At 39.1% G+C, this 21,581-nt stretch overlaps 1 protein-coding gene across 1 annotated transcript in view; it reads left to right on the forward strand.

Annotated features, from left to right (window-relative positions):
- Nucleotides 1–2,497: 2,497 nt before the first annotated feature.
- The window catches only part of AIM1 (absent in melanoma 1), a 184,317-nt gene continuing 165,233 nt past the window's right edge, over nt 2,498–21,581 (forward strand). Inside the window, exon 1 of the mRNA XM_008590505.1 lies at nt 2,498–2,670. Coding sequence (XP_008588727.1) covers nt 2,498–2,670 — 173 coding nt within the window. The remainder of the gene's footprint in view (nt 2,671–21,581) is intronic.

A 21,581-nucleotide genomic window follows, 5' to 3' on the forward strand; every position in this document is an offset into this window, starting at 1 on the left:
TACTGATTCTCTCACCCTTTGATGCGTATCATCTATGAATCTGTCAGTAACACCCCCCTCCCCGCCGGCCCCCCACCAATGCCCTGCCAAGTCAGGGCCTGGCAGGTAATTAGTATTCAATAAATTCAGTAAATGTTTCTTGAGGAAATATAAATTAAAACTGCAGTGAGATACCACTACACCCCCATCAGACTGGCCAAAATGAAAAGGATTGTTAATATCATGTTGATGAAGATGTTAAGAAACTGGAAATTTCAAATATTTCTGGAAGGAGTATAAATTGGTACAAACATTTTGGAAAACTGTTCAGTAAAATTCACTAAAGCTGAACATATGCATACTCTATAACTCAAACATTGAACTCCTGGGTAGACACATGTCCAACAGGAATAAATGCTTATGTCTAAGAAGGTTCATATCAGCTTCATTCATAATAGCCCCAAATTGGAAAAAATCCTAAATATTCATCAACATTAGATTGGGTAAATGAATTGTGATATATTCATATTATGTAATAATGTACAATAACTTTTTTTAAAAAATGAAAAACTGCAATAAGCAACTATGTGGATTATTTTCACAGACTAATATTGAACAAAAGAAATCAGAAACTAAAGAGTACATATTATGATCTACTTAAGTGGAATTCCAGAACAGGCAAAATTAATCTCTGGTAAAAGAGGTTTGAATAATGGTTAACTTTTAAAGGAGAGAGAAGTAACGCACTGGAAAGGAATAGGAGAGAGGTTTTTGAAGTTTTGACAATACTCTATAATTTTGTAATGGTATATTAAAAAAAACACAGAGGATTTTCTAGGACAATGCTAATTGCCCTTCATTAAAAACATTTTACACCCGGGCCAGCCCGGTGGCACACTGCTACAGTGCGCCGCTTGGGAGCACAGCGGCGCTCCCGCCGAGGGTTCGGATCCCACATACAGACTGGCAGCTCACTGGCTGAGCGAGGTGCGGGCGCAACACCGAGGGTTGTGATCCCGTTGCCGGTCCCGGTCCGGTACGGGCGCGACACTGAGGGTTGCGATCCGTTGCCGGTCACGAAAAAAGATAAAAAGGAAAAAAAAAAAAAACATTTTACACCCAAACCACATAAATATGTAAAATTTTGAGTTATATACTTATGATTTCTGTATTTTTTTTTTTTGGACCCATAAGGGGATCGCAACCCTCAGCATGGTGTTGTCTGCACCATGCTCAGCCAGTGAGTGCACCGGCCATCCCTATATAGGATCCGAACCCGAACCCGTGGCCTCGGTGCTCCCAGCGCCGCACTCTCCCGAGTGAGCCACGGGGTTGGCCCTGTGTAACTTTTTTTTTCTTTTAACTTTATGCATGTTATACCTTGATAAGATGTAAATAAAAATAATTAAATAAAAATGAATTTTTTTTTTGGTGAATGAATGAGTGAGCTGATCTTCAAAGAGGAAAAGAAAGAAAGAAGAAAGTGTTACAGTGTAAGAAGATCTTGTACTGCACTGAATTTTAAGCAGTTCTTGGTTCTTGAGCTCTTTATACTGATGTTGCCCAAAATAATTGTTCATGTACTTCCTTTGCTTAAATATTAGTTGCCTTTGCTATTTAACGACGATTGTTCAGGTTAAGAAAAGACAGTCATTAACAGTAAAGCAGATGACGAGTACTGGCATTTTAATTCACTGTGAGGAATCTATTACGTCCTTTGGGAACTGGGGAATATAGCTAATTCCCTTCTGTTTTTTATCCTTTTGTGCTTTATGACCTGTGAGTACAAATTAATTATTCACTCTTGATGAGAGAGAAGAGGAGTTGGCACCCATATTTACGAATGGGAACAGAAGCCACCTAGCACATGACATTGCCCAAGCCATCCAAAGGCCAGAGTGGAAGAGTTCTAATTACCGGGGGCCTGGCCACGGGATGTGCCTCTCCCCATCCTTCTCCAGGCAGGGCTCATGGCTAAGCAGCCACTCACCCTGCCAGTCTGGCACAGGCCGAGAGTGGCCAACGACTCCGCAGGCGACCGATGACAACTACACCTGAGGCGCGGTCGGAACCCCACCCGGTTCTGGCTCCCAACCCCGCTCGGGGGATGCAGCGTTAGGAAATGCAGTTCCAAAGGCGTCCAGTAGGTGTCGCTGCACCGCGGCCGCCGCGCGCCCCCAGGCCGGGGAGCGGGGGCGTGTCTGCCCTACCTGGGGCTCCCGGAGCGCGCGCCTCACCTGGGCTCGCGCCACTTGCAGCCCTTGCAGCGCGGGGAAGCGGTGCCGCCTCCCGGCCGTCGCCTCCTCCTGGAGAGCTCGGGCTGCTGTGCTGCTGCTCGCGCTCCGCTCTGTCCCGGTCCTCTGACCCTCTGCGTTGCCCAGCACAGGCGACGAGGGGGCGGGGTCCGACGGCGCGTTGGGAAAGGCGGGCGAGCCGGAGCCCAGGTATGTTCTTCCACAAGGGCCGGGCTGCGGAGAGGCCAGCGTCTGAGCAGTCGGAGGACGAGGCGGAAAAGAAGATGCCGCTGTCGCCGCCAGCTCAGGGGGACCCTGGGGAGTCCAGCCCGTCCAGGGCCCCCAAGAAGCACACCACCTTCCACATCTGGCGCTCCAAAAAGAAGCCGCAGCCTCCGCCGTTTGACTGTGGGGTGTTCATTCCGCACCCGCCCCCGGCGCCCGTCGGCGAGGCCAGGTAAGCTCCTCGCCCCAGCCCTCCCATCTCACCCCTTCCTCCCCCTATCTGCTGCGGCTACGCTGCCCCTTGAGTGCCTGGACACCACCCCAAGGAGGGGAAAGCCCCGGGGTCCGTTTCACCCAGCTGGAGTGTAGCGGAGTCCGGGGGCCCAGTCGTGGCTGCTGCAGGTGACCATGTTCCTCGTGGCTTCTGACTCAGAAGCAGCAGCAGCGAGACGAATTTGTGCCCACCAGGTGGCCTTTATTTTGATTGGCAAAGGCTTTATGCAAGAGTCTACACTATCAACCTGCTAATGAGAGCAGGAGGGTAGTGAAGGGTTGTTACCATAATGGATGTTGATAGGAATTCTAGCTTGGGAGATGTAATACTTTCTGATAATAGTACCTTTGTTGTGAGGCTCTGCACTCTTACAGATATTATATGCCCATCATCTTCACAAGAGCTTAAAAAGTGGAGGAGGAAGTGGCAAAGATGGTTACTCCCATTTAATGGGTGAAGAAACTGAGATCGAGGAGTAAATGGCTTGTCTCTATTGGAGACAGTGGCAGGACTAGGGAGCACCTAGTTATTCAAAGTGTAATTGCCATTGTGCTTTTTAATTTTTATCATGATTTTGTGGTGGTTTCATTCTACATGTATAATTATTCAGTTATACTACCAGAATTGATGCATTAGTTGAACAATAATAAATTTGAAGTAACAGCATATTTATGTGGTTCGGAGGCGTAAAATATTTTTTGTGATGGATAACTGACAACGTCCAGTAAATCCTTCTGAACGTGTTTTAAAAATAAACTCATATGGACAATGAGGGCTCTAGAAAAAAATTGTTTGTGGAAGATTTGCATTTTAGATATACAGTATTTTTCCTTTTATTTCTCAAAAAGTCAATTTTGCAATCTGGTCTCACTCATACAATAAAATTCATATAATAAAAATTTTGTTGAGCATGTTAGCTAAGTGCTAAGTGCTGGCATATAACAAACAATGAGAGACAATAAGAATTCTCAGTCATCAAGGAATTCTTAGTTTCTTGTGAAGACCAGAACAGAACAGAGGAAGGGATCCAGAGAGGCTTCCTGGAGGTGGGTAGCTTAAGTGGCTTAGTTACACAGAAAGGGGGAGGAGCAACGAGTTGCAGGCAGAGATTGCACTATGAACATCACAGACTCAGAAGAGCATGCATAGGGCCGGCCCGGTGGCGCACTGGATAAGTGCCCCGCTTGGGAAGCGCGGCGGCGCTCCCGCCCGAGGGTTTGGATCCCACATATAGACCGGTTCCCGCTCACTGGCTGAGCGAGGCGTGGGAGCAACACCGAGGGTTGCAATCCCGTTGCCGGTCCCCGGCCCGGTACGGGGGCAACACTGAGGGTTGCGATCCGTTGCCGGACACGGAAAAAGACAAAAGGAAAAAAAAAAAAAAAAAAAGAGAGCATGCATAGTACTCCCTGAGAAGCACAAGTGGTTCACACTGGTCTGAGTGTGTGAGGAGGTAGGGGAAGGAGTGCTAAGAGAGAAGGTACTTTATTTTTCTCATATTTTATCATCCACAACGGTTATAATGTAATAGAATATTTATATCTATATATCTATATCTATCTCTATGTGTGTGTATGTGTATTTTTTGGGCAGCTGGCTGGTATGGGGATCTAAACCCATGATCTTTGTTGTGCTCTATCCACCAACTGAGCTAACCAGCCAGCCCTTTTTTTTTTTTTTTTTTTTTTGGTGATGGCTTGTACAGGGAACTGAACCCTTATGTAATAGAATATATTTTTATGTGTTCACTTGCTATATGTACCTAATAATGGATTGAACCTTCTAATAAAATGTTACTTAATAATGATGTACCTAACACTGAAGTACTTTTTCTATTACCTCAGTAAGTATTTTAAACACTTCCATAGTGATTTTCTTACCTGACCTAGTCCCAACATTTCCTGTCTATCAAAATGTAGCAATACACAGCTATAGATAATTTATTCAAATGCAAATACACACACACTAAAAACAGGAGCTTATGCTTCTCTCCTTGAGCTTCAGTCTAGAAGCCCTTCATACTTTCCTTCAGAACCATGCTTCTGAGAGAGTGTACCTGTTTCTGGTCTCAAGAGAATGGTGAAAGCACACTTAGGTCTCTGGTCAGTCTTTGGTCAAGGTGACTCTCTTGAGCCATCTGTCCATTCCCATTCATTCCTGTGCAGGAGTTGAAGGTGATGGAACTTGGCTGGAATGTACAGCCTTTGTCTCTAAATAAGAAGGGGACAGCCAGGTGGCCACACTTATTTGCTGGGTGTATCTATGATTAACATTAATATTTAGATCAGATAAATATGAATTTATGTCCTGGCTATGTGACCTTGGGCAAGTTACTTTACCTGTCTGAGACTCAGTTTCCTCATTTGTAAAATGGAGACAATAGCAATATTGACTCTGTAGGGCTGTTGTGAATATTAAATGAAAGTTTTATTATTAAATGTAAAACCCTTATCACACTTCTGGGCATAAAGTAGTGTAAAGCTATGGCTAGGGCTCACAAACCCCTCAAGCCCATTGTACAGACTGGGTCACAAACCCTCCACATGCAGGTCTGTGAGCTAGGTAATAGGAAAAGGTCCTGGGAGCCGTGGGTAAAAAAGTTATTAGGCTTTATTCAGAGCTAGGCGCAGCTGCCCTAGTGGCCTCCTGGAGCATCCGGAGAAGCATTGTGTATCAGAGCCGTTAGTCCTTTACACTTAGGTCCAGAACCCAGGACACCTGGGTGCACATGCGCAATTACATTAGATAGTAACCAAGGAACACCTGGGTGCACGTGCATATTTACATTTATCTTGCTCGGCAAGATTCTGAACATCTGAGGGTCCTTGACCACTTTCCTATATTTTCCCAAGTAGGAACTCAGTAATTGTAAAATGATAATTCCCTTTCTCCTCCTCAATTATCATTTAAAAAGCAAAGATCTAATGGAAGAAATGGAAAAAAAGTAGAGTTGGATGGGGGAAAACTGCTCTCTTCCTAGAAAAGCTTACTATTTCAAAGATGGTTTAAAGTTTACTGATGTCAAATCTTAGTATTCTGCAAATATGATTTTAGTGTAGATGTTCTAAAAATCAGCCGTTTCTTTACATAAAATAATTTGAACATGGCTACCTCTCTTTCCAAAATATACCCTTAAAGTTTTTTTCAGCTCGGTTTTGGTAAACATATTAGTATGATGTTATTTTCATAGAAATAGAGTCTCTGCCCTCCTGGGTCAGCCCGCCTCCTGTTTTTATGTGCTTGCCATCAGAGGGCCCAGAAGTGTGCATGGAGAGGGCACGGCAAGCTGTGGCCAGGCGTCCTCTATCAGCCATCAGGTCACTGCCATTGATCAGGTTTTAAATTATACTCCATTTTGTACACAATTTACTAAGAGTGCTAATTCTCTACCTAGATTTAAATTCCTATTCTTCTACTTGTTGTGACCATTAGCTCTGTCATCCTGGGCAGGTTATTAAACTTTTTGTGCCACAATTGCCTCATCCATAAAATGGGAATAAGCATTGTTATAAAAATCAACAAGTTAATGCATGTCAAGTGCTCAGAACAGTGACTGGTGCATAGTGGGTGCTCAAAAAATAGGAGTTTCTTTGTATTACTAACATCTTGCCTATACCTCCTTATGGGTAGCAATTTTGTGTTTATTTTCTGCTATATGATGGAAATAGTACTTCCTTTTTATTTTCCCTATTCAACACACCCTGTGTTGTTTTGATTAGAAATGGGCTGGCTCTTAGCTAAAGGTCAGATGGAGTAAATTAAAAATGATTACCCTCGAACTGAATTGAATCCCAAACCTAGAAACAAGCATTAATGTTTTCTGCAGGAGAGCCAAATTCAAATGGTGGGTGGGGCTCATAATCACCTGAAAATCATCAAGCCTTGTTTCAGCTGGAGGAAAAGTGCAGTCGTGCCTGAGAGCAGAGCATCCTCTTTGGGCAGGCAGATCTACCGCCGAGTCAGGGTAAGCAGGCTCAAATTTCAGGACTGTAGACAATCTCTCAGTTTTTCTGTACTCAATGGACCTGTCCCTTCTATAAAGGGAAAACTTCTTTCCTGCTGATAACATTAGAATGTTGTGAGGATAAACTATTGTTATTTGAAAGCCTATCCCCTGCCTCCCTTCAGAAAAAGAACTAACATTTAAAATGTTATTTGAAAGCATTCTGGAACTATAGAGTGTTAGTCTTTATAACTTAAAATTGATACTACTTTTCAGTTTTTTGTGGCTGAAAAACGGCTTAGCATTTAGAACTCTTAACAGGTTAAATTATTGAATTTAATTATTTTTAACATAAAGGACATGGCCAAATAAGTCTGTTTGTGTTTTTCGAATGTTAGATTTAAACTGGTGAATACTGGATTATTTTCCTTATGCCAAAGGCAAGAGTTTAAATTTTCAGATTCATTTCACCAGTGATAAACCAGGCATTTAAATTTAGTTCTGTTACTTCCTAGCCAGGAGTTCCTCAGGAAGTTATTGCTCTAACTTCAGTTTTGTGATCTGTGACCTACCTCTTAACATTATTTTTGAGTTATTAATATATATTATAAATGACTAGCTTAGCACCTGGCAAGTAACAAATGCCCAGTAAATACTAGCTCTAACAGCAGGTCACAGTGAAAAGATCACACACTTTGGTGTTGGGCAGACCCAGTTTCAAATCTGCATTTGACATTTGGGTATGTTTTTAACCTCTTCAAGCCTCAATTTCTTCACCTGTAAAATGGAAGTACATACAGTTCTATTACGGGGCTTATGAAAATTGGATATTATACTGTATATGTAAAGCACCCAGCACAGGGCATGGCCCTCAGCAGGTGCTCAATAAAGGAAAGGTGTTGGCTGGTAGCCGGAAGACAATGGCAGTGATAGTTGTCATTGTGTTAGTAGTCGTGGTAGTAGCATTGATAAGTACATGGTTTCTTTGTAAGTGGAGTCAAACAACTTTGGAAGCCCGAATAAATTGTAACCGGGTCTGTCAAGCTTCGAGTGTCTGTAAGTTCCTGTTAGTCTATAAAAAGGAGATCCTTTATGCATTTAGTGTCTTTAAAGTCTTAGTACATATCCCTTAGGAAGCCAAAGATAAACTATACTTGAAATTTTATAGGAGTTTCTCCTGAAGTGATTTCAGAGTCTAAGTTTTTGCCACTTATTTCTTCATTGTATCACTTTATCCACCCTCTATTTCTACACTTTCAGTCATAATCTACTCAGTCCCTATACAAGTGATAGTAAGTGACACAAACTCTTTTGGTGACTTCTGTAAGCCCTTAGGGACTTGAGTTCACTTCTTTAGCTTTTGATTATAAATCTTATTTGTAAGATGAGGCAGTGAATTTTTGCTTTACTATTTGTTGATGATTAAATCAATATGGTATCTAATATAGTAGGGACTATATTAGATATTTAAATAGTTTTCTAACTCCTAATATTCATTCAAAATGCCCATCTTACTATGAGTATTAAAAACACATTTGTCTTATATTTTGAGATCACCTAAGGGGTCAGTTGAGTTTCAGAAAAGTTCGTGTGGAAGAAAAGTGATTTATTTATTTAAAAAGCTGTGCCTGGTTGAAATGAGAAAAATCACTTAAAGCTTGAAGTGTATGCTTTTCTGTCTACCTTGAAAAACCTGTCCCAAAGCGAATTTTCAAGGTAAAGTTTTTATGACTGTTTGACACTTGTGGGGAGTTTGGCAAGAAAGCCTATTGAACTGTTTATGAGTCTCATTAGCTCATTTATAGCTCCCTTAAAACCGAGCTGTGTTGGGCTAACCCAAACGCCTCATCAAAATGCCTCTATAGACTCAGACTTATGAGAAGTCTTCACTCTAGAGAGTGAGTACTTGCTTAGTGCTGTCTTCACGACACTGTGGCTTCTGGTTTGTCATGTTCAGTGGAAGTGAAGTAATGATAGAGACCCTTCTTAACAGGGGATCATTTTGATAAAGTACCGGGAGAACCAAGGACATACAAATGAGGCAGAGAATCTAAAGTCCATTTGTGGCATCCCCAACTTCTCTCACCAGCAAGTTATAGACAAGTCCATACAGGTTGTACCTGTAGCTAATGTGGAAAAATGAAACACAGAATTGACAAGTGCCTTTTGTTTTTTCAACTTGCCATAAATGGCAATTAAATGAGTAAAAGTAAGTTGGTGGTAAGCTTGGCAAATATTCTGTGGTGAAGAAAGTTGTATTTATTATTGTTGTGTGCCATTTCAAGATGGAGACTTTAACTTAGTCTCATTTATTAGAAGTTAGGGTTGTGGTATCCGGAAGGTGATATCCATACTTATAAGAGATTTGGGCAATGGCTACATAAAGACACCATGCATAATATACCTCTTAATTGTTTTCAAATTAGTTAAAAAGCAGAAGCTCTTGATAATTCTTTGGATTCTCTAGTTGGATAGTTCTTTATTTTGTAATTGGGGTTAAGGGTCAAAATAACATGTACTACATACAAAATAAGAAAATAGAGGGGGCATTTGGTTTATAATAACTTCAGATCAGGTCTGTGAAAATGTTTCCCATCAACATTTGAAAGGTGCAGTTTATTTAATATACACTGTGTGTGCCAGACACTGTTCTAAGTGCCTTACAACTATTAGCTCACTACAGTTAATTCATAACATCCCTTAGAGGTAAGTACTGGCATTATCCCCATGTTGAGGAAAAATGAGGCACAGAGGGGTATGATAATTTGACCAAAGTCACAGAGCTCATCAGGGTGGGGCTGGGATTCCTCAGCTGGTGGTCTTGAGTCCTTGCAGTTAATCATGGCAAGTTAATCACTGCAGTTAATGCTGCCTTTTTTATATTTCCACAATGAGCGTGTTTAGGCTCTAGATCCCACAAGCTGAAATTAAAATAAGTATAGGAAATCTAGTTAATTTTTGATGTTAGACAATTTTTATGTTAAGTAGTGGAGAGAAAAATGTATGTTTATATAAATATAAGTACATTAAAATCATGGAAGAAAAAAAATTTTTAAACAGAAATTCAAAAGTGTATGTTATAAATGAAAGTATTGTGTCTAGAGCCTGAATTTTGGATTTCTGCCCAAGTGTTGTCAAGAAACAGCATAACTAAGAGACGAACTATTTTGTACCCCCTACATCCTCCCCAGGCAGGAGAATGCACAGGCAGAGATAAGTGGCCCTTTAAATCTACAATTGCTGCTTTGGCTAGGTAGGGATGTCAGAATTTTTCAAGTAGTTGCTTTAACAGTTGATGCAGAAACCTGCTCCTGGCTGCTCTAACTTTAGCCTCTGGAAGTCCTGCTGCTTGAATTCTTTGTTTTTGCTTCTTAATTTATCCTTGAGGATTTCCTGGCAATGCATACAGGTTGCACGTTATATTGACCTTACACTTCAAGGATTAAAACCCATTGCTGATATTTTATCCCACTTGAAGCTCATAATGTCTCTGTGGAGTAAGCCCATACACTTGTTTTGTGGATGGGGAAATTGAAGTTCATAGCAGGTAATGCAGATGGAGAAAGCAGGACTAAAACTCAGGTTTTCTGATTACTGCTCAGTCATTCTTTTGGGTTCTCTTGGATTGCAGACTATACCTCCACTGCTGGACTGTATCCACCTTTGACAAGAGCCCAACTGACTTATCTTACTTCTGATGACTCTTCCCCTGGAAATCTTCTTCTAGTTTCATAAACCAACTATGAGGCTATCTGATCCCTAGACTGAACTACTAGTTGTTAGGCTGGTGTATGCACTGTAGTCTAGTTACTGACACACCAAATACTTTCAGTTTCTGCTGTAATTAGTACCTCACCTATTACCTAGAAAAAAAATTTTTTTAATTCAAAAATTCTTAAGCTTGCACAAGCCATATTTTATAACAATAAAATTCCACTTAAAGTTATAGAGTCTACCAATATTATACCCATGCAAGAACTCCCTTTACAGGACTTGAAGTAATGCTGGTGCTGTGACATATAATATATTTTCTTTATGATTTGTCACTTAAATGTTTTCATACAGCTGGATTTATAAATATTTCATAGCAACACAGCTTAATTATTTTTGCATCTGCTATTAGAAAAAGATACAATAGTTGAAGCAACTGTTGACATTTACTTTGAAATACAGTATCTCCTTTATCGTATGTGTCATGCACAAACCTAAGAACTGGTCCTTTTCAAGCCTGTGCAGTGGAGCTCCCCTAGGCCTTGCCAGCCATTCTTGGCTCTACTGCTTTGCAAATGTTGGCTTGCTTCCCCACTGTTTAGCTCTCATGAACTAAGTGGCTGTTGTTATGTGCAAAACAGGAAAATGTAGTTACCACAAGGGTGGGATTATAAAGCTATTTTATTTTAGTATTGATTATCCAAAACAATTTTCTCTGGAGTGGACTCAATTATCGTCAAAAGCCCTTCATTGGAACATACTTTGTATTGAAATAAGAATATTGTATTCCTGTGAGTCAGTAAACATGTTTAAACAAGCTAGTCTAAAACTGGGTTTTGGATTTTTTTCAAGATAAGAGCGAAATACAACTGAATGTCTGGCATTTACTCAAAGTTTTGAGTTTTACTAATTTGCATTTTGTGATTGTCCTAATCTCACTCTGTAAGACTTTGACCTAGAAGTCTTAGTAGCTAGTGAATTGTTAGTGCTTAATTGTACCCTTTCCTGTTATTTCACTTTTATTAAAAAGCTTTTTTTAATGCCCGTAAGGGCACAACCAGTCCTGGGTCTAGGTGCTAACTATTGAAAATGCAGAGTATGTATTTTCTTCTTGTTCATGTAGTTTCTTCCTATAGAGAAGCTCCTCGAGAATTTATGTATCAACTTCTTTGTTTACTACAGGATTCCTGGTTGCCTTTCTGTATGTATAAGCATAACTTGGCTACAATTCCACTAATTTACAAAGCCAGTAGAAGTTAAATAAAGAGCAGCACCGATTTATATTGTAATGCTACTTAATATCTGATTAACAAAGAACAAAAGTGACAGCTAGTTGGGTTTGGGCAAGTTTACTTAGGAAAATGGGTATGATATGGGGGAATGGAAGAAGATAATCTTTTCAGCCAGATAACTCCTGATCTCTCCTATAAGTTAAATAAACGTAAAAAACATTCATCAAGAAAAACAGGTCAAGGGGCATAAACGATTCCTGAGTAGAGTTGCTTTCATATTCATTGTATCTCATTTAATCATCATAGTAGCTCAGCAAAGTAGGTAATTTTACCTCTGTATTTACAATTGAGAAAACAGAACCTGAAAGAGGTGACATAGCTAGTAAATGACAGCAATGTTTGAACACAGTTCTTATGACTTGAAAACTTATAATATCTTCACTACACCATGAGAACTAAAGCTCACTGCATGAATAGTTGGTAGAGGGTGTGTGTGTGAGAGAGAGAGAGAGAGAGAGAAGTAGCTAGCTAAAGAATAGAAGCATCGTGTGTGTGTGTGTGTGTGTGTGTGTGTGTGTGTGTGTGTGTGTGTGTGTCTAGCTGAAGAATAGTAGCATCCAGTACAAATGTAGGTATCCATTTACTCCCAGAGCTATCATTCTTTAGAAAACCAGGAAGGAACATTTCCCCCTTTTGATTATTTGCACCATATCCTGTCCCATTGTAGAGAAGGGGAAACAAAGAATACGTGTGCCTTAAGTCAATGGAGCACCCTTATTTTCCTGGGAACCCGAAACTTGAGATGATTCTACGGAGAATCAGTGACTCAGTCCCTGAAGTGTTAACTAAACTTGTTGCACCTGATTTCCACTAGCCTAAAAACCACAAAGTCTTACTACCTGCTGCTGGAATGATTCACAGAGTACGTAAAGGAATCTAGGTAAAATATGTTGAGGATCTTTTGTTCTGCATAAAGGTTAATCACAGGCCCCAAAGAGGTGGTGATCAAAATCTAAATTAATAGGCGGTACTTTGGCTTGAAAAATGTAGATCGAGAGGGTCTGACGTAAAAAGATTATGAAAACCTTTTAAGTAACCTTTGTCTTATAAGAGCCAGTACGTTTGTGTTTACTGCCCATTTCTCTAAAAACTCAATTTTCTTTTGACTTTCACGTATTTGAGGGACTTTTAAAATTACATTTGCAAATGCTCATTAATTTCTATGAATATTATTATTTATACAGGACTAAGTCACAGTAGGTCATAGAAGAGAGTAAGTTTCTTTTTCCATTACACTAGACTGAAAATTTATATGCTCTGACATTTAGATTTAATATAGTCATCTTAAAGCATAAATTATTATATTCAATAATGTTCAATTTCCACAGTACAACTGAAAGTTTGCTACTTTATCTTAAACTACACTCTCTTAGGGTAGACTTTCTCTAATTTTAAAAACAATTATCTTGTGATAATGATAATTGAAGCATCAGGTTTGCTTCTTCCATTTGTGACCTGAGTAACTGAGTGGATGTTACCTCTCTCCAAAGTGGTCTTGATGTATGGTCTTCAGTAGCAGTGTCTGTCATACTCAGGAAGGTAAGTAAATATGGGGTTGAAACTGCGGTTTTGTAATTCATGTGTTACACAAATATTTAAGAATATATGCTGTGTGTGAGGCCATGGGGTATGGGCTGGCAAACCTGTTAAAGCTCCATTGTTGAGAAACTGTTTCTCACTCTTCTGTCTTCTGGGGAAGCTACAATATTCACCATTCAAATAATGAAAGATTGCTATACTTATTATAGTAAAGAAGAAGAGAAAATATTCAAACATGTGTAAGATAGAGGTTGAGACATAAAGGAACATAAACATTACAGGAAGTGAAGGATTTATAATTCTTGAGAGCTTGCAAAACTTACTGCTAAAGGAATTCCAAAGAACACTTGATGATGTCAGTGTATGTACAAGATCAGATACACACACACACATGCTAAATTGATGGTACTTTTTATGTCTATATCTAAAGATATAGATTAGATATGTGTATGTGTGTGTATATATCCATATACAAACACACATATATACACTTACATTCTCACACTAAGTACTTTTTACTTACATATGTACTTAGTGCTAGATTAGTTACTTGGTAAATTAAGCATGTGCTTACAACATCAGCAAAGCAGGGCCGAGAGAGAGAAAAAAATCCAAAATATGCCTGGAAGTTCTGTGTTATTTCAAGATATTAGATTTCATTGTATGGTTTGGAATTGTTTTTATTTTGAATTACGTATTGGGGTACGTATTTTATTTTGAATCTTTTGGGGGGTTAAAGTTTCTGAGGGCAATAATTCAGACCTCTGTATATACCTTGTTTGAAGAGCTTCTTAGGGAGTGGGGAGGTGAACAAGTATGATGTGAACTGTGGAAATTAATAGGGAAATGCAACCAGTTTATCTTGTGTTCCTCTGATGAGTTAGATTCCAGGCCCCAAAGTATCACTTTATTTTCCTTGAAGTGGCTTAATTGGTTGGTGTCACTTTTAAATGTACTGTTGAGTTATATGGAAGTGGTCAGCCCAGTGAACATCCTAAGAGACTGTTCTTTTATGATTAAGACCCTAATTTTATTTTTTAATGTAGTCTACATTTGCCTTGACTGTTTTGGCAGCTTTGCCATATAGATATAATAATCCATAATCTCATTGTCTGTGGATAACACACTAACATTCTGTTCCTTTTCTACATATTTTTAAATAAATTAGCACTAAAGATGGAATTACAAAGGCAGCAGTTTAGATGCCTTTTATATCTTGTTTTGTTTTTCACTTAACTTTATATCATAAGCATCTTCCCACTTCATTAAAACATGTAAAATAATTTTCTTGCTCATTCCCTTGTTGCTGGACATTGAGGCTACTTCTAATTTTTCATTATTATAGTTAATGCAAGAGTGAACATTTTGATATAAAACCTTTATCCACATCTTAAACTTCAGTCTCTGGATATTCTGTTTGCCCTCCCAGATTCACTCTCCATCTTCCTCTCTGCTCCAGAGAGCTGTATTTATGGACAGCATGGACTAAGCTCTTTGCTCTCTGGCCTCTAGTTAGGTTCAGCCAATGCGAGGCTTTGGAGGAGAAGACAGGAGTGGGAGGGCAGGCAGTGGTTTTGTTACTCTGCAGAAGACCACAACTTCTGATGGGCTGAGCTCTTCTATAGCTCCAATCTTGGCAATTCCAGAACTCACTGCCTCCCCTTGTCTCTATGTAGAAGGGTAGTAATAGCGCCATGCTGATGGGAGCCCTGGGCTGCTCTACTATTTGTTATTGGTTTTCCCTTACCTGCCCACATCTTGAAAATAGTTCTTTAAACATTTTTCAATCATATCTTTTGCGTGTACCATTTGTTCCCTGCTGAGATCTTGGCTGACATAATCTGAATCTAAGCGGTATGTTCTTTTCACTATATTTTAGGTTTGGAGTTTTGTACTGCAGAAGGATAAAAGACAGTTCAGAATTGGGTAGGGGAGTTAAATTCATTCAGGTCTGAGTAGTGTTAGTTTAAAAAGTCACACAGATTGAATTAAAGCACTCTCTTAGAAATATAAGCAAATTGCTATTGGAACAGAGAGAAACGAACAATAAATTTTTTCGTGCACTGTTGGACACCTACACTTAAAAGACAGGAGGATACCTTCCCTGCCAAATATTTCTAGTTCTCTTTCGTTTGGATATTATTGACTCAATTGTTTCATTTCCCTTTTAATTCTGGGCTTTTCTGGCTAATCCCTTTTTGCTTTTCCTCTTGTTCTGAGGCAGTTTGAATATTCATCTATATAGTCTCTGTACACATATATTCCCTCTTCATCTACATGTTTTGCTCATGACCTCTCCCTTATAGAAAGCACTCTCAGGATTTTGTGAGCTGAATGGATACCATGTTTTTGGCATTCTCCCATATATGAGCAATAACCTTCTTAGTCCTTAAATGAGACACAAAGCACGTAGCAAGCAGTCAGAGTCTATAATTTTCCAGAACAAATGCCAAAGCAGTCATCAAACCTACTAGGGGCTTTTAATACTTCACAGATTTTTTAAATCAAATATAATGTCTTCTGTGGTTAACAGGTCATCACTGACAGGATCCCAGACTGACACAGAATATTGCAGCTTACTCCAGGACTCTCTGGATTACTCGAAAGTCCTACTACCCTCCACCTGCTTTTTAAAAATAAATTTAATCGATCTTAGGAAATGTCTTTGATCTCATATTCACATTATATTTCATGCTCTTAGAAATGGGAATTACTCTGTGAATATTCTACCACAGATATAAGTAAGGATAATTCACTTAAAACTCAATACACAAAATTCCCACAATTTACTAATGACCAGTGATGGTGAAAAAGACAGACAAAAACAAAAACTCACTGGTATGGAAATGAGATGGCTTGAGTTTTAATCCTAGATTTCTCAGTTATGAATTAGGTGACCTTGGGCTCTCACCTCTTCTTGTCTGGAAGTTTTGAACGTTCTTTTCTCTTTTCCTGTAGTCTTTTCAGGAGTGAGTAGATAGACTGGCAGGATTCACTTTTCCCTACCTTTTCTCCATCCTGATCTCCTGTCTGGTCATCCCTCCCCAACTTCTCAACCTTCTCAACATCTCTGAAACACTAGAAGAGAATAAAAAATTGTTTTGTAGCTTTACTGGTTTATTGCAATGTCTTTTCCTGTCTTTTTTTATGTAACATGAGTAAAGTTAATGGAGTAAAATGATATTAAAGTAGAAGAAGAAATTGAAAAATAGTTACTTGATTAGCAAAGTAAGATATTTTATATTCCAATTAAAGATCACACTATTTTGAATATTAATTTTTTAATGTAATACTTTAAAGAAAATTCTATATGTGGAAAATAATGGATTTTTATTGGTAACGAATGGTTTACCATTGAATCCTCAGTTTGTAACCTACTGGACCTCCATTCAAGATGGCAGAATAGACAGACAGTTCCCAGTGTCACCCTCTCCCATGATCAACCAATTTACATCTATTAAAAAGCAACGACTGCCAAGCTGGGGCTGGTAGAGCTCAGAGGGAAAGAGGAGGTGAGACCTATGGAGTTCATGAAGGCAGGACAAGCCACAATGAGGGAGTGACTGTTACCTCCTTTATGCTCTTTTGAAAGACATTTGTCTCCAGGGCATTTCCATGCTTGGAGTTTGATAACCAAAGACACCGCCTGGACTTGTATGACTTCAGTGGAGCAAAAACCCACCAGACACCTTTCTGATCAGAGCTGTTCATGTTCAGGTCCTAACATGCATCTTCAGTGGTTTTAAGTGGAAATTCAAGTAGCATTGAATACAATATATTCAGGAAATTCAAATATTAAACAATTTCAGCTATCTGTGAATAATTTCCTTTGGAAACTTATGATTTGAAAAGGTCGCTATTTTAATTCCCAAGAGATTCTGAAGCTCAAAAGCCAGGGTTTGGGTATGAGTAAAAGACCAGAGTAGCTGAAATCCAAGTTGACTGTGGCATCAGAGCTTGGTGGTGGATCAGAGGGCTGATAGACTAGCTACTTAAACAAGTCCGCTGGTTATTAACGTGGAGAGGAGAGTGCGATCAGGTGATTGTAGCTGTTTCTATCACAATTTTGGGGATTTCATTTGTGTATGAATAATGTAGATGAATTCAGAAAAGAAAATTAATAATAATAACAATTTGAGGAAAGCACTAGACTGGAAATCCAAAGACTTGAGTCTCTACTTACTAGCTGTGTTAGTTCAGTAAAATCAATTGACTTTTTGAGGTTTAGATTCCTCATTTACAATAGGATGGGAGAATCCAGTCTTTCATCATAAGGTTTGTTCTAACCTTAAAGTCCTCTGAATTACCTATTTGAGTTTATAATTTTTACAGGAAAATTTGTCATGTTGTAAATACAGTAAATAGCGATGTCTAATGTGTATGGAAATTGAATTGGCTCTAATGATAAATAGTTTTTTCCACTCTTTTCAGTGGGGATAACCCTTGGTGGGAAGTAGGTATCACCAACTTCAAAAAAAAAGTCATAAGGTAAGCTGGAAAAGGTAGAGTTTCTAAACCTCTTCTGAATAGAAACCTTTTACAGTATGGATGATTGCAAAGGGGAAAAGAAGAAAACTGCAAAAGTTATGCATTTAGACATATAACATGAAGGGGTAGGTCATTTAAATTCTGTTTAGAGAATCTCTTAAGATATATACATTTGTGTTTTTTCGTTTGATCATCACTTTACTAATTCAGCATAGGATCATAAAATATAAATTGAGGTATCTTTAGATACTTCTATTTGCAGCCTAGAACACCTTACCAGTGACAAAAACTCAGGAAAAAAAAAGATATAGAAAATTAAATTTCTATGTCTGGCTACTATGTAGTCACAATGTGTCATTTGACTTAAGAAAATAGCATACTGCTTTTTTTTTTTTTTTTTTTTACAGATTTCAGGCATAGCATCTTCAGCCCTGAGCTTGTGGCCAAAATATCTAAATTCTGCTCCTGGTTCGCCATTTCCTGGCTGTGTCACTTTAGGTAAATCACTTCACCTCTTTGGAGCTCAGTTCCCTCAACTACAAAAAATAAATCAGTGGAGGGGTGAAGAGTTCTTATTGATCTCTTTCTAGATTTTTAAAATATTTTATTTGTCTAGAGAATCCAACTTGCTGTTGGGTAGATTGAAGGATATTATCAAATGAAGACAAATGTTATTCCAACATTTATTTGCCAGCCAATTTTAAGCACTAAAATCCATGTCCAGTGAAAGGCAGTTTTACTGAGGGAAGGTTCCCTAGGAGATTGGTGTTTTAGGTGGTTTTCCCAGAAGCAGACCCTCTGACAAGGATTCAAGTACAAGTATAAGCCAGGAAATACCTGTAGGGAGTGGGGAAGTGAGGCAGGAAAGGAAAGCCAGCCAATAAAGGGGGAATTATCATGCCATTTTCCACTGCTGGTAAATGGAAGTTAATCTCCTTGGGAATTTCTGGATGTCATTGTAGAACTCAGAGCTGTGCCATCACTGGAGGAGAGGAACTAGGGTATTAAAACACCAAGTTCAGCCAGTCATCAGATGATGGCTGCTCCTGCAGGCATTGTTTCTCTGGCACTTCCTGCCTTGGGCAGTGTGGGCTCCTGCTAGCTAGGAAATCCCCAGGTGTTTGAATCTCCAGCTGTCTGAGGCTACAATATCCTGAAGGGATATGGGCAGGGTACAGACAGCATCTGCTATAATCTGGTTACAGCAGTACAGCAAGAGCCGTACATCCAAACTACAGCACTGTGGTGCACCAAGGGAAGGTAAATAGGCATTCACTTCTGTAAGGAAACATCACTAAGGAACACTGAAGCAGTGTACCAGGAAGCAATGGGCAGTCCTCTCAGCTGCGGTGATTTCCTATCTACCTCTAAACACAATGGCATGAAGCAGCCAGGGAGGGGCAAACTCCTGAGCACCTGTTAGCCTCAGACAGGGACACTGGCCATGGACATTGCAAGAAAGGCATGTTGACAGTACACGTGCAGTCAGTAGTCAAAACTGCAGGGCCTAATTGCTGGCCACACCTAGCACATAGGACTTAAAAAGAAGGAGCATACATGAGGACTCTGTCTTAATGATGCAAAGGGTGAAACTACATGGGAATATGATTTAATTTGTAGAAACTCTTCTTTTGATAGAGGAAGCAAAATCTCTGATTTGTTGTAACAGCACGTTAGGAGATATAGAATTTTGTTAGTTCCTATGGAGAATCACACCAGCTGTCAGTAGTGTCCCTGACAGATTTTGAAACCTCTGGGCTTTGAAATAGAATGTTTGGCATGAGCATTTAGTTTTCGTTCCTTCAGCATCACTAAAGTTTTGTGAAAACTCTCTTTTGCTTTCTGGGTGAAATCAACTTTTAAAAAATCAGTCTTTCTACCAATTGCTCTTTATACAGTAGAAAAGTATGTCATCTCTGTTAGAACTATAACTTTCTATTTCATATTTTTATAATAAGTTAGATTTTATTATTTATGCCAAAATTAAAAGCTAAGTGTTTGGAGATGGTTTCTGTGCTACTGTTATGCAAAAGCTAGTAGAAGACCTTTGATAATCCATGTACTTGTGATTATCATTAAAGTGTTATTAATACGATATGACCTGGTGAATCATTGTCCTTGAGTTAGCCTCATTGGAAAAGAAAATTATAATTAAGGCATCATGACTTTATTACTATGAAGTAAACTGCTTACTACAAAATTGTTTATATCCAAGTAAGGCTAATGGGAAATCCTGCAATCATTTATTTATGTTTCTGTGTCACTGAAAGGCAGATAAGTACTCAAGTGGGCAGACAGACTCTTAAGGTTTTTTGGAAAGGATGTTATGAATTCAACTTGACCTATTCATGGAACCAGAATTTCTTGGGTAAGTATGTGCAGAGGTCATATAGTCTGGTATTACTCAAAATGTGTTGCTTAAATATCCAAATCAAAATTACCTATGGAAGAACGCAGATTCCTGTCCCACATCCAGAAATGAAAATCTGGTAGGTCTGGGGCAGGGGCCCAAGAGTCTGCATCTTAATCAACCCTAATGGGTAGTCATTAAAGTTTGAGAACCGCAGATCTAATCCAGTTGGGATTAGGAAACTGAAATCCTTAGAGGGACTTCAAAGGGCACCCAGCTTCTGGGTGGCAGAGCTGGGGCCAGAACCCAGCTCCTTCGAGTTTAATGCTTATTTCTCTATGTTGCACTCATGCTTTTTAGATATATTTGAACCCATATCCCAATGATAAGTAATGATAAGTAATCATTTACTGCAGAACCAAATACAGCAGATGTGTAAAGTCTTGGTCTTTTTATATATGTAAATAAAATTTACCCAGACTAAAATAATAAGAACAGTTTTGGAAGGCTAGGCTTTATTTTCATAAAAGACTATAAAATCAAACAGACAGAAAGTGCTGGTATGAACGGATTTCTAACAATGCTCTGATATGAATGTGTCATATGGTTTGTCACACATGTTTTTCCTCTGATCACTTCTTTATTTCCACATCTATTGTTCATATTTGGAAAGTTTGTCATAGATAACTTCCTCCTGCAGTGTTTCATTTTAAATATGCTACGTGCCCCAACCAATAAATACACTACTTACAGGCACATAGTTGATGACTATCTGTATGTTATTAGTACATGGGGCTGGGAAGCCATAATTGTGGTTCTCATTCCTGTGTGTGGCCAGTCACCTTTGTACAAAGAAAAAAAATGCTTGTTCATAAACTGAATTTCATGTTTTTTAATTTAATTTTATTTTGTCAATATACAATGTGGTTGATTATTGTGGCCCATTACCGAACTTATAAACTGAATTTCATGTTTTTTAATTTAATTTTATTTTGTCAATATACAATGTGGTTGATTATTGTGGCCCATTACCGAACTTTCCTCCCTCCTTCCTCTCCCCCTCCCTCCCAACAACCTCATATCTGTTCACTTGTATCAACTTCAAGGAATTGTAATTGTTGTGTCTTCTTCCCCCCACCCAGGTTGTTATTTTTTAGCTCCCACAAATAAGTGAGAACATGTGATATTTTTCTTAATGTGCCTGACTCGTTTCACTTAATATAATTCTGTCTAGGTCCATCCATGTTGCTTCAAATGGCAGTATTTCATTCGTTTTTTATAGCAGAGTAGTATTCCATTGTGTAGATATACCACATTTTTCATATCCATTCATCTGATGATGGACATTTGGGCTGGTTCCAACTCTTAGCTATTGTAAATAGTGCTGCAATGAATATTGGAGAACAGGTATACCTTTGACTTCATGATTTCCATTCCTCTGGGTATATTCCCAGCAGTGGGATAGCTGGGTCATATGGTAGATCTAGCTGCAATTGTTTGAGGAACCTCCATACCACTTTCCATAGAGGCTGCACCATTTTACAGT

This window comes from Galeopterus variegatus, unplaced genomic scaffold (assembly GCF_000696425.1).
Source record: "Galeopterus variegatus unplaced genomic scaffold, G_variegatus-3.0.2 Scaffold141, whole genome shotgun sequence".
In the NCBI taxonomy this organism is placed as follows: Eukaryota; Metazoa; Chordata; class Mammalia; order Dermoptera; family Cynocephalidae; genus Galeopterus; species Galeopterus variegatus.